This window comes from Misgurnus anguillicaudatus, chromosome 11 (genome assembly GCF_027580225.2).
Source record: "Misgurnus anguillicaudatus chromosome 11, ASM2758022v2, whole genome shotgun sequence".
Lineage (NCBI taxonomy): Eukaryota > Metazoa > Chordata > Actinopteri > Cypriniformes > Cobitidae > Misgurnus > Misgurnus anguillicaudatus.
In genome coordinates, this window is record NC_073347.2 from 3,992,245 (window position 1) to 4,005,396 (window position 13,152).

A 13,152-nucleotide genomic window follows, 5' to 3' on the forward strand; every position below is an offset into this window, starting at 1 on the left:
GCATTAACAGAAAGTATGATTTCAACATGTTTTTGGTGGTATGGTACAGTGCTTTATATAGATTAATGGTATATGGTACAGTCGTCTTTAGCTTAAAGGTAAATATAACAGTAAATGAAGATAATTTTTAAACTGTGTTTAGATGTAGTTCAATAAAGTTCAGAGTATCAGTGAAGCAAGTTTGAGAGATTTCTACATAAAATCTATAATGTTAAAAATATAATCTTGATATCTTTAATAAGGTAACATTTTTAAATAAGGTCTATCTCTATTTACAGTTGTTTTATGCCACATTTAACCTCCTAAGACCTGGATGTCACATATGTGGACATCAATGTTTTTGTTGTTTGCACCATAATACTTAATTCTGTGTAACTGGAATCTGTTAAACATGGACAAATACACTGCTTCATGTTTAAAGAAAAATATTTGGTTATTATATTTATTGGTTCCCCAAAATAGCTGGTAAAAATCTGGAAAAAATTCAAACCAAAGCTCGGGTTCAGGAGGTTAATTTAGGCTTCATGTTATCTGACCAATGATAGGATATTGTTGCATAAAGTTGGTTTGGGGCAGACACAATTATTTTGGTAGTGGAAACCTTTTTAATTTCTTTTCCTCTCATCTCATACCGTATTTTTGTCCACTGCCATGACCCTTTCATCAGTCAACATGTCAAATGTCCTTTAATGTGTTTGGGAATTAATATTAAGTAGTGTTTAGTGAATTTAACCCTGCAGTAAACCCAGCAATATATAACTCTGCTGATGCTTCAACTGCTGTAAGGGATGAGGGATTATTAGCTAACTTAATGTCTGTTTTTGCCAGTGTTTAACTATTTGATACGTGTGAAGGATTTTGAGCAATGAAAAAAACTTTCGTATGTATCATGGATTAAAATATATGACCTTTGATGCTTTTTGATGATTTACATAAAATCTCCATACAATCTGAGCATGTCTGAGTTTTACTCTCGACTAATACTCTCTTCTTTTAACATTACTGGTAATTAACATAGCGCCATCTAGTGGTTGTAAATGAATAACACAACATGACTAAATATATGAATACAAAATAGCATCTATACATACTGTAAAATACATTTTAAAAAGTAGTAATAAGCATTAAGACATATTAAAGAGTTTTGATATATATATATATCTACAATAAAAAGTCCAAACGTTGTAAATAGTTTTAATTAAACAACACAGGGGACATAAATATATATATAAAACTCATCACAGTTGAACCGTAAAAAGAACAAAGTCATTAAACTCCATGACAACCATACTGTAGAACTTATCGTTGTCATGGAGACATTATGACATCACAATCGGTGCCTATAAAACGCTCAGCCAGATGAAACTGGTATCATTTGACTGATCTGAACGCTTGCCTTTGGTTGACTCCGAACGCTACTGTACAGATTATCAAGTGAATTTGCAGACTTTCAAAAAGTTCGCAACTTTAAACTGCTTGACGCACTGTGTACGGACAGACAGTTTACTTAGATTTCAACCGTCTGTGAACCGAGTCTAAGCACAGTTAAGTCTGCAGTTATCTTTTCACATCATGTTTCGTCCTGTAACACCATTGTCCGACAAGGACATGGAAGGAGCAGATGTTGAAAATATGGATCTGCCGAATGCTGTGCCGAACTTTGACTATGTCCCTGATTTCGGACTTTCGTCACAAGTCGGGCGCGCTGCCGGTTTAAATCCATTTGAAGGAGGAGAGGAGGAGGAGGAGATGGTGGATGTTTATCCAACACATGAGGCGAAACGCCAAAAAGGTAAGATGCGAGTTAAAGCAAAAGTCTGATTTTCATGCTGATTACATAAAGTTATTGTGTTGTTAATGCACGTGTACATGTAGACACACCAGGTGGTGCTCGTGTACTTGATATTTCACCCGCCGTTTTTCTTTACCGGCATAATACGCAGTCAAATTCTGATCCATTTATTTAACAAAAAGCGACCAAAATGAATAAAACATCCCCGCAATTTAAGAAAAGAACTACGCCGACTGTATGAGGCCTTGTTTTTAAATATCCCTCACGAAAATTTACTATGTTTTTTATGTGGTAAAAGTGTAGTAACCATGTTTATTGGTGTATTGAGTACTATTAGCAAAACCATGGTTATTTTGTGGTAACAATGGTTTTAATAAAGTACCGTTAACCATGTTTTGTTGGATGTAAATGTTTAATTTTCATTATTACATTTCATTATTTCATTATTTCATTATTTCATTATTTCATTAGTACATTATTACTTTAAGATGGTCCCTAAATTCACACACATTATGGGGTGGTTTGCCGGGAAGAGATTATCTTAAACTAAGGTGACCTGACGTCCCCGTTTTTCGTGGACAGTCCCGTTTTTTGGTGTTCTGTCCCCGACTGAAGCTGTCCCCGGAAATGTCCCCGTTTTACAGCATGTCCAAAACAACCAGCAAATATACTGAAAAACCCGCTCAACATAGCGTTTGTAGGACCAGACCGGAGCAATCATGTAATGATTATTTTCACCAGCAGAGGTGGCTGCGAGCTACTTATTACTTGCGCACTGATTTAACGATGTAGAAGAATTTACTACGAGACACACAAGAAAGCGTCACTGGCCCTGTCCCAAATGGCGCACTTCATGTGGACTTTCGGTCTCGTTGCCTTAAATTGCGCGTGCTCGCTTAGTCCATGAGTCCGTAGGGTGTCCCATCTGTCATTTTTACGCTTTGAAGTGTGCTCATCAGCGCCTCCTTTGCCCCCTTGATGCGGTCTTCAGAGAAGCCCGCACTGCAGCAGGCTTCGCGCACTTTACCAACCCAGAAGTCCTTGCGAAAGAGCAATCAGACCAATCAGACGACGGAAGGGAGGAGCTCACACTGACGGGCAACTTATGCTAAATATGCTATTTATGCTAAATATTTATGCTAAATATGTTTACATTTTGCATTATTCCTTTCGTTCTTCACGTTTATGAAATCAGCTGAAGTAGTACATTAGAAGTCATTAGGGTATTGTTCAATTAATTGAAATAGAAACACTGCCAAAAATGACGACTTTCTTATTAGTATATTTCTCTTGTTTTCAGTACAAATATAAAAAAATTCTTATGTCAAGATGCATTTTCAGACAAAATGACCTAAGAATATAAGTATAATTTTTAGACCAAAATATCAAATTTGTGCTTAAAACAAGCAAAAAAAAAAAAAAACTACCACTACTTAATTCAAGAAAAATATTTTTTTGCATGTTTTAAGCACAAATTCACTTCAATTTATTTTTTCTAAAGCTAGATTTTTCTTAGAGGATTTTGCTTATCAAGAAAATGCATCTTGATTTAAGATTTTTTAGATATTTGTACTGAAAATAAGACAGAAATACTATTAAGTAAGAAGTAAGTCATTTTTTTTGCTGTGAACCCACAACAATAAAAAGAAGAAAACTTTCAAAAAACTTTTTGTCCCCATTTTTTAATTCATCATAGATAACAACAAACGAGATTTTAATGATATTTTTGACCATTTAACTAGGAAACGTCCCCGGTTTTTATTTTAAAAATCTGGTCACCTTATCTTAAACCAGGACTAGGCCTTAATTTATTTAGGAAATATAACTAGTTTTAACAAACATGCCTTGCTAAAAACATTACTTGTGTGCATTTTGAGGCAAAACAAAGGGCCCTGATGTATTTTAAGATATGTCAGTGCAAGTTGTTTCCAGTTTGGACAGCTCTTAAATTTTTTAAATCTCAGACTAGTCTAATCCCTGTCTGGGAAACCGCCCCAATCGTTATTTATTTAGTAGTCTATATGAAATTATTTGCTACATGTATGCATCAGCAGTTCACTTTAAAATACACTAATTATTATGGACAGGGCCAGATTAACACTTTGTTATACCCTGGGCAACAATATTCAAGGGCCCCATCATCACGACCCCAGGATCACCATAATATGGTCATATACAGAATATATTACTGTAATATACAGTAAATATACTCAATACTTCAAATTCTAACTGTCATCAGGTGTATTTTGATTTACAAATATTTAAATGCTCATACAAATGCACTACCATTGTCTAAAAAGCAAACAGGCTGGAAGGCAGCTAAAAACCATCATAAACACCAGCTTATTTTATTTTATTGGAGCCTTACGTCCAGATAAAGTAATAAACTGGAATGATGATTTAAATGTTGTTTACTCACATGTGTGTTGTGAACTCTCCGGATTTTATGTTGTGCACTGCTCCACTCGTTCACTTCTCCACATGGTCGGTTAATTTACAGGGTCGCGTGAGCAGCTACACTGCACGTTCGACTTAATTTGGTGCTAATCAGACCTCTTGGTGATGTCAAAGTACAGCGAGAGCGATTCAAAGCAGATTTCTCCATGTGATTACTGCAATCGCTCTCGCGGTACTTTGCTGTCACTCGCCTGGGGGTTCTAGTGGGGCCACACCAGTCTGCTCCCCAGTCACTTTCGTGCCCCTATAGTAATTTGATTTCATACGCCGATCGGATCGCGCAGATGCCTGCGCATCACGTAGACTACACCACTGTTTATACTTTACATTTTCTGCGTTTCTGATGTCATTTTCCTTTTTTAATTTCCGCTTTGCGCTCCCACTTAGCTTCTCCATGTCTCGTTTTTTTCTGTTGTAGCAACGCCTTGTGTCACGTAACGCTCTGCGAACCTTTGACCCACCTCATGCGGACTGACCAATGAGGAGAGGGTCTTAATTGAGGCCCTGTCTTCATTGATCAGTCCGCATGAGTCTGATTCTCAACCGCTCTCAACTTACGTTTAAAGTCATATGCAGCGCAGCGTCTCTCTTTGCAGCGCAAAAGCCCGTGTTGACAGTTTGTTTAATATAAAGCGGCCAGCGGGAGATTACCAGATACAGTATTTTGCTCGTGCCCTTGCTGCCCTGGGCCCTTTGGAGGTCTTGGGCCCCTGGGCATTTGCCTAGTTGCCCGTATGGCTAATCCGGCCCTGATTATGGACAGGAAATTACATACAAAACAACTTTGTTTTCTCGAGATCACCAGAAAATAAAGTCATGATCACGAGAAAACAAGCAAGCAAAAATAATAATAATGCATGGTCCCTCTCAGCTTCAATACAATTTAGACAAAAAGAAAAATGATAATTTTAAATGAAGGCATTAATTTAATGAATTGTAATTGCAGTGTTTGTAGGAGAGATGGATTCATTCCTACCGAATGCTGTGTTGACCTGTGACTTTGTCCCTGACATCGGACTTTCGTCACAGATCGGGCGCGCTGCCGGGGGTATGAATCCTAATGGAGGAGGAGAGGAGAAAATCCCAACAAGTAAGAAGAAAATGAAAGCAAAATGTGGCTTTAATGCTGATAAGTTTACATACATTATTCTTAATGCACGTGCACAGATAGACACTAGGTGGTGCTCGTGTACTTTTTACCTCATTTTACTTTTCCTTTGGCACAATGCATAACTTCTCACTTAAGCAATACAGAAAGCCACATTTTGACAAAGCCAGAATATAAAAACAAATTCAATCTTTATCTTATGTTTTGTATGCTAAAACAGCTTTATTAATGTTATTGTCTCATCAGATTTACAATAACACAATACACAACATCATGTCATTGTTTGCATGCCTTTATGTTATTGTCTGATGTTTATCATTTCTGCTGTCTAGAGATTTTCTGTATTTTGAAAATGCAGAAGTACTAAACAAAAATACAGATTTTAAATACATGTATCTAAAATGCCCTGACAACAACTTCGTAACAAGACATTAACATGATTAATTGTCCCCAAATTAAAAACAAGAATTGCCACTGTATGGGGTCTTGTTATTCTTATTATTGCAAATGTGATATTTATTTTATACAGTTGAATAAATAATAGATTAAAATAAGTGACAAGTTTTAGACACATATTGATCACTTCAGTTAAAGCATTCATTTCATAACATTATTTATTGAATTGCAGTGTTGGGATGGAGATGTGATGATGGTGGAATGGATTTTGTCCTTCCAAGTGCCGTCCCTGACATAGTCCCGAACAACGGACATTTGTTAGACAGACGCGCCGGGAGTTCACATCCACGAGGAGGAGTAAAGGAGTTTACTCCTGCATTTGAGGAGGCGAACAGCCCCACAGGTCAGATGGAAATGTTGTGTTCTTGACAATCTTTAAAACTGTACCATGTTTGTTCCTCAATAGTTTTGTTGGCCCTTGCAGATACTGATATCTTATTACATTAAAGTCAGTAAAATAAAGCATCTTACAATAAGAAATTAAGTTAAGACCATTTTTCTAGTGTGTTTTAAACTCTTATTTTAACAACATTATTAATGCAATAATCATTGCTGTATTTTTAGGAATTTGTTATAAAGAATTAGATACTCAATTACATATACATATTTGATAAAATATTATCTGGGTGGACAGTTTGTTAAATGTGTTTATTAAGTATTATTACTGAGCACGGTTGTTTGTCATTCTCTTTTGTCGTAATGAATTTTCTAATAGTTTATCATTTGTTTTTGTTTTTCTTTTTTGGTGTAGAAAAATGCGAGAATAAATTATTTAAATCATTAAAGAAGACATGGAAGACTGTAAAGCGCCCATTCCTTCATAATGATAAAGTGGAAACACTGATTCCTTCAGAGGTTTGTTACATCAATACATTTACTACAACTATCTGTCCATTTATAGACATGTTTCCATCTAGGTTTTGTTATCGACCAAGTGAATATGCGTAAAAAAGGTTTTCTATTCAAATGGTGCTAAAATGGTGTCTGTTGTGATATCACGAATGATGAAAGCGAATTGTCACATTAGTTTTGGTGTATCACAAAAAATCAAATCTTGAGCAAATTATTTACCTAATTTCTCTAATGCTCTTACAATAAAAGCTTAGCCAGGTCGAGTCTGATGTTTGTGGTCTCGTTAATTTAAAATAAATGTGCTTTCACCAAAGGGACCCGATTATGAGGAGAAAATATTGAATATTTAGGAGAATAAACATGAATCATTTTATGGATAAGTGATTGACATTTCAGCACTTCATGAAGTAAGTTCAGTGCAGCTCTGTGTATATGGAGGATCGACTGCAAATCAAAACAGAAAGTCTCAGGCTGCAATAAGAGCGCCTATTGTTTGCTGTTATGTCCTTCAGAGGTTGCGCGTGATGAAGATCTATCATGTGACATCACATTTATTTGCATTAAAGCTATTTTTTATATATATTTTTTGAGGTATTGACATTGCGTTTATGCGCTAAAGCATTTTTTTGCTAAAAAGCCTTGGATGGAAACATGGCTTCTAAACATGTCTGGAAACATTTATCTGTCTGTCTGTCTGTCTGTCTGACCCACCTCTGGTCTTCTCCACAGCTTAAGGCAGTGTCAGCTAATCCTAATCTAAAGGATGATGCTGGTCTGGCGAGCTCTGAATTAAACAATAAGATCAAACCGGAAAAACAACGAATGGCATTCTTTGACTGTCTCTGGAGGGGCAAGGTGGAGTCAGTGCCGACTCCCCTGCTTAAAGCGGATCCAGCTATCCCTGATGTTAGGGAAGTTGTTGATCCTGCATCACAGTCAAAGACCTACGTTGGTCCAAAGAAACAGAAACAAAAGGCTTCAAAGAGCCGCAAATCTAACCTCCAGGGAGAAAAAGTGACTGTTGTGCCAACTCAACAGCCCAAGGCTATTTCAGATATTCCTGTTGGCATGGATGTTCCTGCTCTGGCCGGCCCCCAATCAAAACCAAAGATTCGTCCGGATAAACGCATGACATGGACGCAACGCTTCCTTGGATGCTTCGGGAGGGGCAAAGTGGAGTCGATGCCGACTTCACAGATTGAGGCCGATCCAGCTATCCCTGATGCCAGGGAAGTTGTTGATCTGGCAGATTCTCAATCGAAGAGTGTTGGCTTAAAGAAACAAAAACAAAAGGCTTCAAAGAGCCGCTCATTTCACAACCCTTGGAGTAAAAAAGGGAAGAGTAAAGTGAAAAAAGATGCCGATCCAGCTATTCCTGATGCCATGGATGGTGCTGATCTGGCCAGTTTTGGTGGCATCGCTGCAGCCAATGCCAGGCTACAGACGTTAGGTGCCATTCTAGAGAATATTGGGTTAAAAGGTGGTGGAAATCCTGACCCAAATAAAGCAAAAAATTCTGGGTCAAAAGATGTTGGAAATCCTGAGGCAAAAGGTGGTAAAAATCCCAGGCCAAAAGCTCTTAAAGCTCTTGGAAATCCCAGACGTCCTTGGATTCCTAACCCAAGTAGAGCTAAAAATCCTGGACCAAAAGAAGATGGAAATCCTGGGTCAAAAGCTCTTGAAAATCCCAGAGATCCCTTGCCAGAAGATGATAAAGTTGTCAGGCCAAAAGCTGTTGAAAATCCCAGAGATCCCTTGCCAGAAGATGATAAAGTTGTCAGGCCAAAAGCTGTTGAAAATCCCAGAGATCCCTTGCCAGAAGATGATAAAGTTGTCAGGCCAAAAGCTCTTGAAAATCCCAGAGATCCCTTGCCAGAAGATGATAAAGTTGTCAGGCCAAAAGCTCTTGAAAATCCCAGAGATCCCTTGCCAGAAGATGATAAAGTTGTCAGGCCAAAAGCTGTTGAAAATCCCAGAGATCCCTTGCCAGAAGATGATAAAGTTGTCAGGCCAAAAGCTCTTGAAAATCCCAGAGATCCCTTGCCAGAAGATGATAAAGTTGTCAGGCCAAAAGTTATAAATGTTTTTCAACAAGCTTTTGAACCGCCAAGCGAAAAGAAACCAGATGATCCCTCAGTGCTTAGAGGTGAGTGTACTGACTTCATTACTCCTACGGTGGGTTGCACCAATGTGTGAAATGATTTCTTCATCATATTCTTCTGTACCTGGAAATGTATGCTGTACCTTTCATCTGTGAGTATATGAGTGTTAACATGTACTGTCACCTCATCATTTTTCTGTGTGTTTTTCAGACACTGTTGATTGTAAATATCAACTCTTGGAGGATGAAGTGCTTGGGAAAGGTGGCTGTGGCAAAGTGCACAAAGGGATTTATAAATCAAATGGCACTCAGGTAATGCACTCGTATTTATATCAAACACAATGTTTGCTGAAATTTGTATGTCCACTTGACCTAAACCATGTTTTAAAGTTTGTAGATTCTCAAACCTTAAAGTTATGTGTGAAGTATCAGGTGAGCCGCTTTAGTCAGCTCAAGAGAAATCAACTTTTGTTGTTTTTCTCTTTACAGGTTGCCATCAAGCGAATTTCCAAACAAAAGACTCACACATATCTTCAGTCTGTAAGTTGTCATAAAATGTAATAAAGTAAACTAATTAAAGTAAAATAGACAGTTAAGCAAATATGCACCAATACAAGATATTGTTTTTATCTAATTCATAATTTTTCTCCAGCCTGAATACTCCGAACCAGTCATTACAGAAGTGGCGCTGATGCTTAAGTTAGGAGATGCGCCCTCATGCCCCAATGTCATACAGATGTATGACTGGTACGAGACTGAACACGATTTAACGCTCGTGTTGGAGTACCCACTGCACAGCGAATCCTTGTGGGATTTTGTTTTAAATCATGGAAGACTAAGTGAAAATACAGCAAGACATCTCATGCGTCAGGCGGTACTGGCAGTACAACACTGTCTGGATAATGGAGTTTTTCACACCGACCTCCATGCCAGGAACTTCTTGGTGCAGCAATCAACAATGAGCCTGAAGTTAATTGACTTTGGGGCTGGACATTATCTGACACATGAGGAATATAAGTCTTTCGACTTTATAGGTGAGCTGATTTTTCTTAAATAGCTAGAGTATTAAAACCTGTTGTTTCTTTTACAAAATGACTCAACATGATGTTTTGTGTACAGGAGCTCCATGTTGCACCCCGCCTGAGATCAAAACGGCTAAGAAATACCACGCCGTGTCAGCAAACGTCTGGGCCTTAGGTGTTTTGCTGTATTTCATGGTGCTTAGAAGTTTCCCCTCTAATTTAAAGAACTTTCTTTCCGGGAATCTGAAGACAAATGAGACGCGTTTATCAAAGGGTGAGTGAAAATGACTGATCAACATGCACACACAAATTCTCTGATCAAATCCACAATAAATATTATTATCAGAGGATACGGTCTGTCTGGCAAGATGTTAGATTTTATTGTGTTTAGCTAAACAGTCATTTAGTGGCTCGCCGATGTATTACATCACTGTGCCATCATCTTAACCTGAGGTACTGTCTGTCTGTGACCAGGGGCCCTTTAGATGATAGACAGACAACAAAAATGACAACAAAAGCGTCTCTTAATGCCGTGATCATTATTGCCATTTGTGTGTCATGATGACTAACCAGCTCTCTCCTAAATCTTGTACAGAAATCTATGATCTGTTAAGATGGTGCCTGGCCCTGAATCCAAGTGATCGTCCGACGCTCAAGCAGATCTTAGATCATGACTGGTTTAAAACTGAGTCTGACGAAGAAGAGCTACTCTTATACAAAATCAGGTAACAGACCTTTTCAAGAAGGAAACTGCATTTTGCAGATTACATGCTTTTTATTTTGTGTAGTTAGTTGTATAGTAAGATTGTTTTAAATGTACATTTTCATCACTACAGGGCAATATCCACACAATTAAAAGAAGGATGAAGCTGAATGACTGAAGGAGAGGGAAATGATTGGAGATGCTGTTTTCATCATCCTGAGACATATGGAGTTTGAAGGAGGTATGAATGAATGCTTTTTTAAAGGAACAGTATGTAAGAAATTTATATCAATTAATCATAAAATGGCCCTGATATGTCACTAGACAAAAGGAAATCATATTCATTTCAAATACTTATATCACTCACAACAGTGGTCTGGCCAGGATATTGTCATTTAAAAAGCAGCCCTCAACTGATGTTTATGTTGTCATTTTGTGTATTGGCCACCAGTTTTGTGATTGCAATACCAGTTTTGGCCACAATCCTATATACTGTTCCTTTAACTATAATCGCATAATCTCATGCATAATCAAAGTTTACTGTTAAGGGAGTGTCTTGCGTGTATTTTGTGAATGTGAGTGTCTCTTTTATCATGAATGGTTTTGGCGCGTGTGGAGCAGGCACTTATTTTGACAAAACACATGATGCACATGGTTCACATGACGCAACAAACAAATATTTAAAAAACGCAAGCAACACACATGACAATCCGAACACTTATTTTGAATTAGTGCCCCTCGGATGAGCAGTCATGAGCCGCCACTGATATTGTGGCTTTAAGGTTCTAGATATACTATAAATATGATGACTAAAAATTTATTTCCTTTTTTTCTCATCTTTAGGTTGTATTTCAGACTTCATGAACACAGACCGCTGGCTGAACGTCTGATGCAGATCCTGTCTCATCCTTGAACACATTAAAATAAAAATGTTTTTTTAGATATCTCTTCTATACATTATCACAACGCTCAATAGTTCAGTTTAATCTGTACTTTGCAACTTTTGTTGTCCCTTGATTTTTCTGTGTTTTTTTCTTTTTTTATTAATGTAAAGCTGCTTTGAAATAATTAAACAATTGTGAAAAGTGCTACAGTATATAAATAAAATTGAATTGAATATGGAAGACTTTTCTTTAGCAGATGTTTTAATCTGCTTTTTTACTTTTTTATTTGATCAAACTGATTAACTTGGTTACTTATGTACATGTTTTTCATATGCAATATCCAGTGGCGGAGCCAGAGGGTTATTTGGGGTGCTGTTGCCACCCCGCTGAAAACATACTTTGGTTGATTTTTACGAACATTTCTCAAATCTCCCAGCGGACTTGAATGCATCCTCATGGTGCGTTTACACCAACCGCATTAGAGGCGTGAAGCGCGAGTGATTTCAATGTTAAGTCAATGTGCAGACGCCAGGGCCGTGCAGAGACAATCGGAGGGGCAGGTGCTCAAAGAATAAAAAGGGCACTTTGCTCGCTGATACGCAAGCGTTCTTGCATTGCTGCGTGAAGTTGAGCACACCTAAAAACTCGAGACAGCTACCTGTATGAACTCCCGGCAGAGAACATCCCTGCCTTTGCTTCACCCATTGTTTTTATATGGGAAGAATGTTTTCTTTTCAGCGTGAGAAATGCAAGGTGTGGCGAGTAAACTGGCTGAAATGCGTGTGTCTCCCGCCGAATGCGTGAGACTTGAGAGCCCTGTTTGCATCTAACGTTCTAGAGATGTTAATACACACAGACAGCAATAAACAAAAGCTGTGCATGCTCTCCTCACGTTGTTCTTGTAAAATAATAACAATATAACAAGCATCGCTTCGGTTCAATGCCGGCTCGAGGGGGATCCTCCCTCTACTGCGCACCGTGTCGTGCACGTGTGGGCGCTGCTAGCGCTGTGAGCTAGCTAGTGATCGTCCCTAAAGAGATTGTCCAATGAAAGGTCAATACGTCGTCATGTGACTAATTTTATTTGCGTCTAAATTATTTTTTATTAATTTTACTAATAGTTAGATTGGGCAGGCCTTCACAAAAGGGCATTTAATTACAAAAAAAATGCCTTGACAAAAAGGGCACTTTGGTCATCCAGGGGTAAAGGGGCAGGTGCTTGGGCACCCACCGCCCCCCCCTCTGCACGTGCCTGGCAGACGCGTTGACTGGCGTCAGGAGGTCCCGCGGCGCGGAAGAGGCGTTCGGCGCGGAGCGCGTGAAGCTCGCGTGGATTGAGCATTGTGCGCGGTACGCGCGAATGGTGCTTTTGTGCATTTTGCGGTTCACACGAATTTGCGGCTGACGCTCGAGTTGAAAAATTTGAACTTTGGCGGAATTTTGCGCCGCGTTAATATGGTGACCACCTGCTAATAAGCCCAAGGGGGGACAAGGGGTGTGTTTCTGAGAGACATTAGCCGTGTTTGCACTATCGGGCTTCAAGTGGGCGTGCCAGTGCCAGCCGGGGCCTGTGGCGTTTGCATTGTCACTTCCGGGGCATGATCGTGCTTCACTGGTGCTTCGTTGGGGCTTAAGGCCCGGCTTTTCTGGCCCGCCGAATTCCTTGGGCCAGAGCGGGCTTCTCGGGGCTAGGGGAGTGGTAAAGGTCAAAGGCGGAGTTTATCTGAGTCTCTGGCAAGATGCGCATCCATCTGTCTGCAGATTTAAAACTTTAAAA

The 13,152-nt window shown here is 38.9% G+C and overlaps 1 protein-coding gene across 1 annotated transcript; it reads left to right on the top strand.

The window, feature by feature from the left end:
• The first annotated feature begins 1,608 nt into the window (after positions 1-1,608).
• Positions 1,609-12,767, top strand: LOC129416378 (uncharacterized). The gene is made up of 11 exons (XM_073873632.1): positions 1,609-1,792; positions 5,196-5,339; positions 5,986-6,156; positions 7,303-8,811; positions 8,978-9,078; positions 9,256-9,306; positions 9,419-9,800; positions 9,886-10,062; positions 10,384-10,513; positions 10,625-10,732; positions 11,335-12,767. Exons 1-10 carry the CDS (start codon positions 1,609-1,611, stop codon positions 10,653-10,655), a joined length of 2,880 nt encoding a protein of 959 aa, XP_073729733.1. The 3' UTR covers positions 10,656-10,732; positions 11,335-12,767.
• Positions 12,768-13,152: the final 385 nt, after the last annotated feature.

Coding starts and splice junctions, on each gene's coding strand:
- LOC129416378 (XM_073873632.1), top strand. CDS start 1,609: ATGGAAGGAGCAGATGTTGAAAATATGGATCTGCCGAATGCTGTGCCG. Junction 1,793..5,195: donor TGAGGCGAAACGCCAAAAAG/GTAAGATGCGAG, acceptor TTGTAATTGCAG/TGTTTGTAGGAGAGATGGAT. Junction 6,157..7,302: donor GGAGGCGAACAGCCCCACAG/GTCAGATGGAAA, acceptor TTTGCTAAAAAG/CCTTGGATGGAAACATGGCT.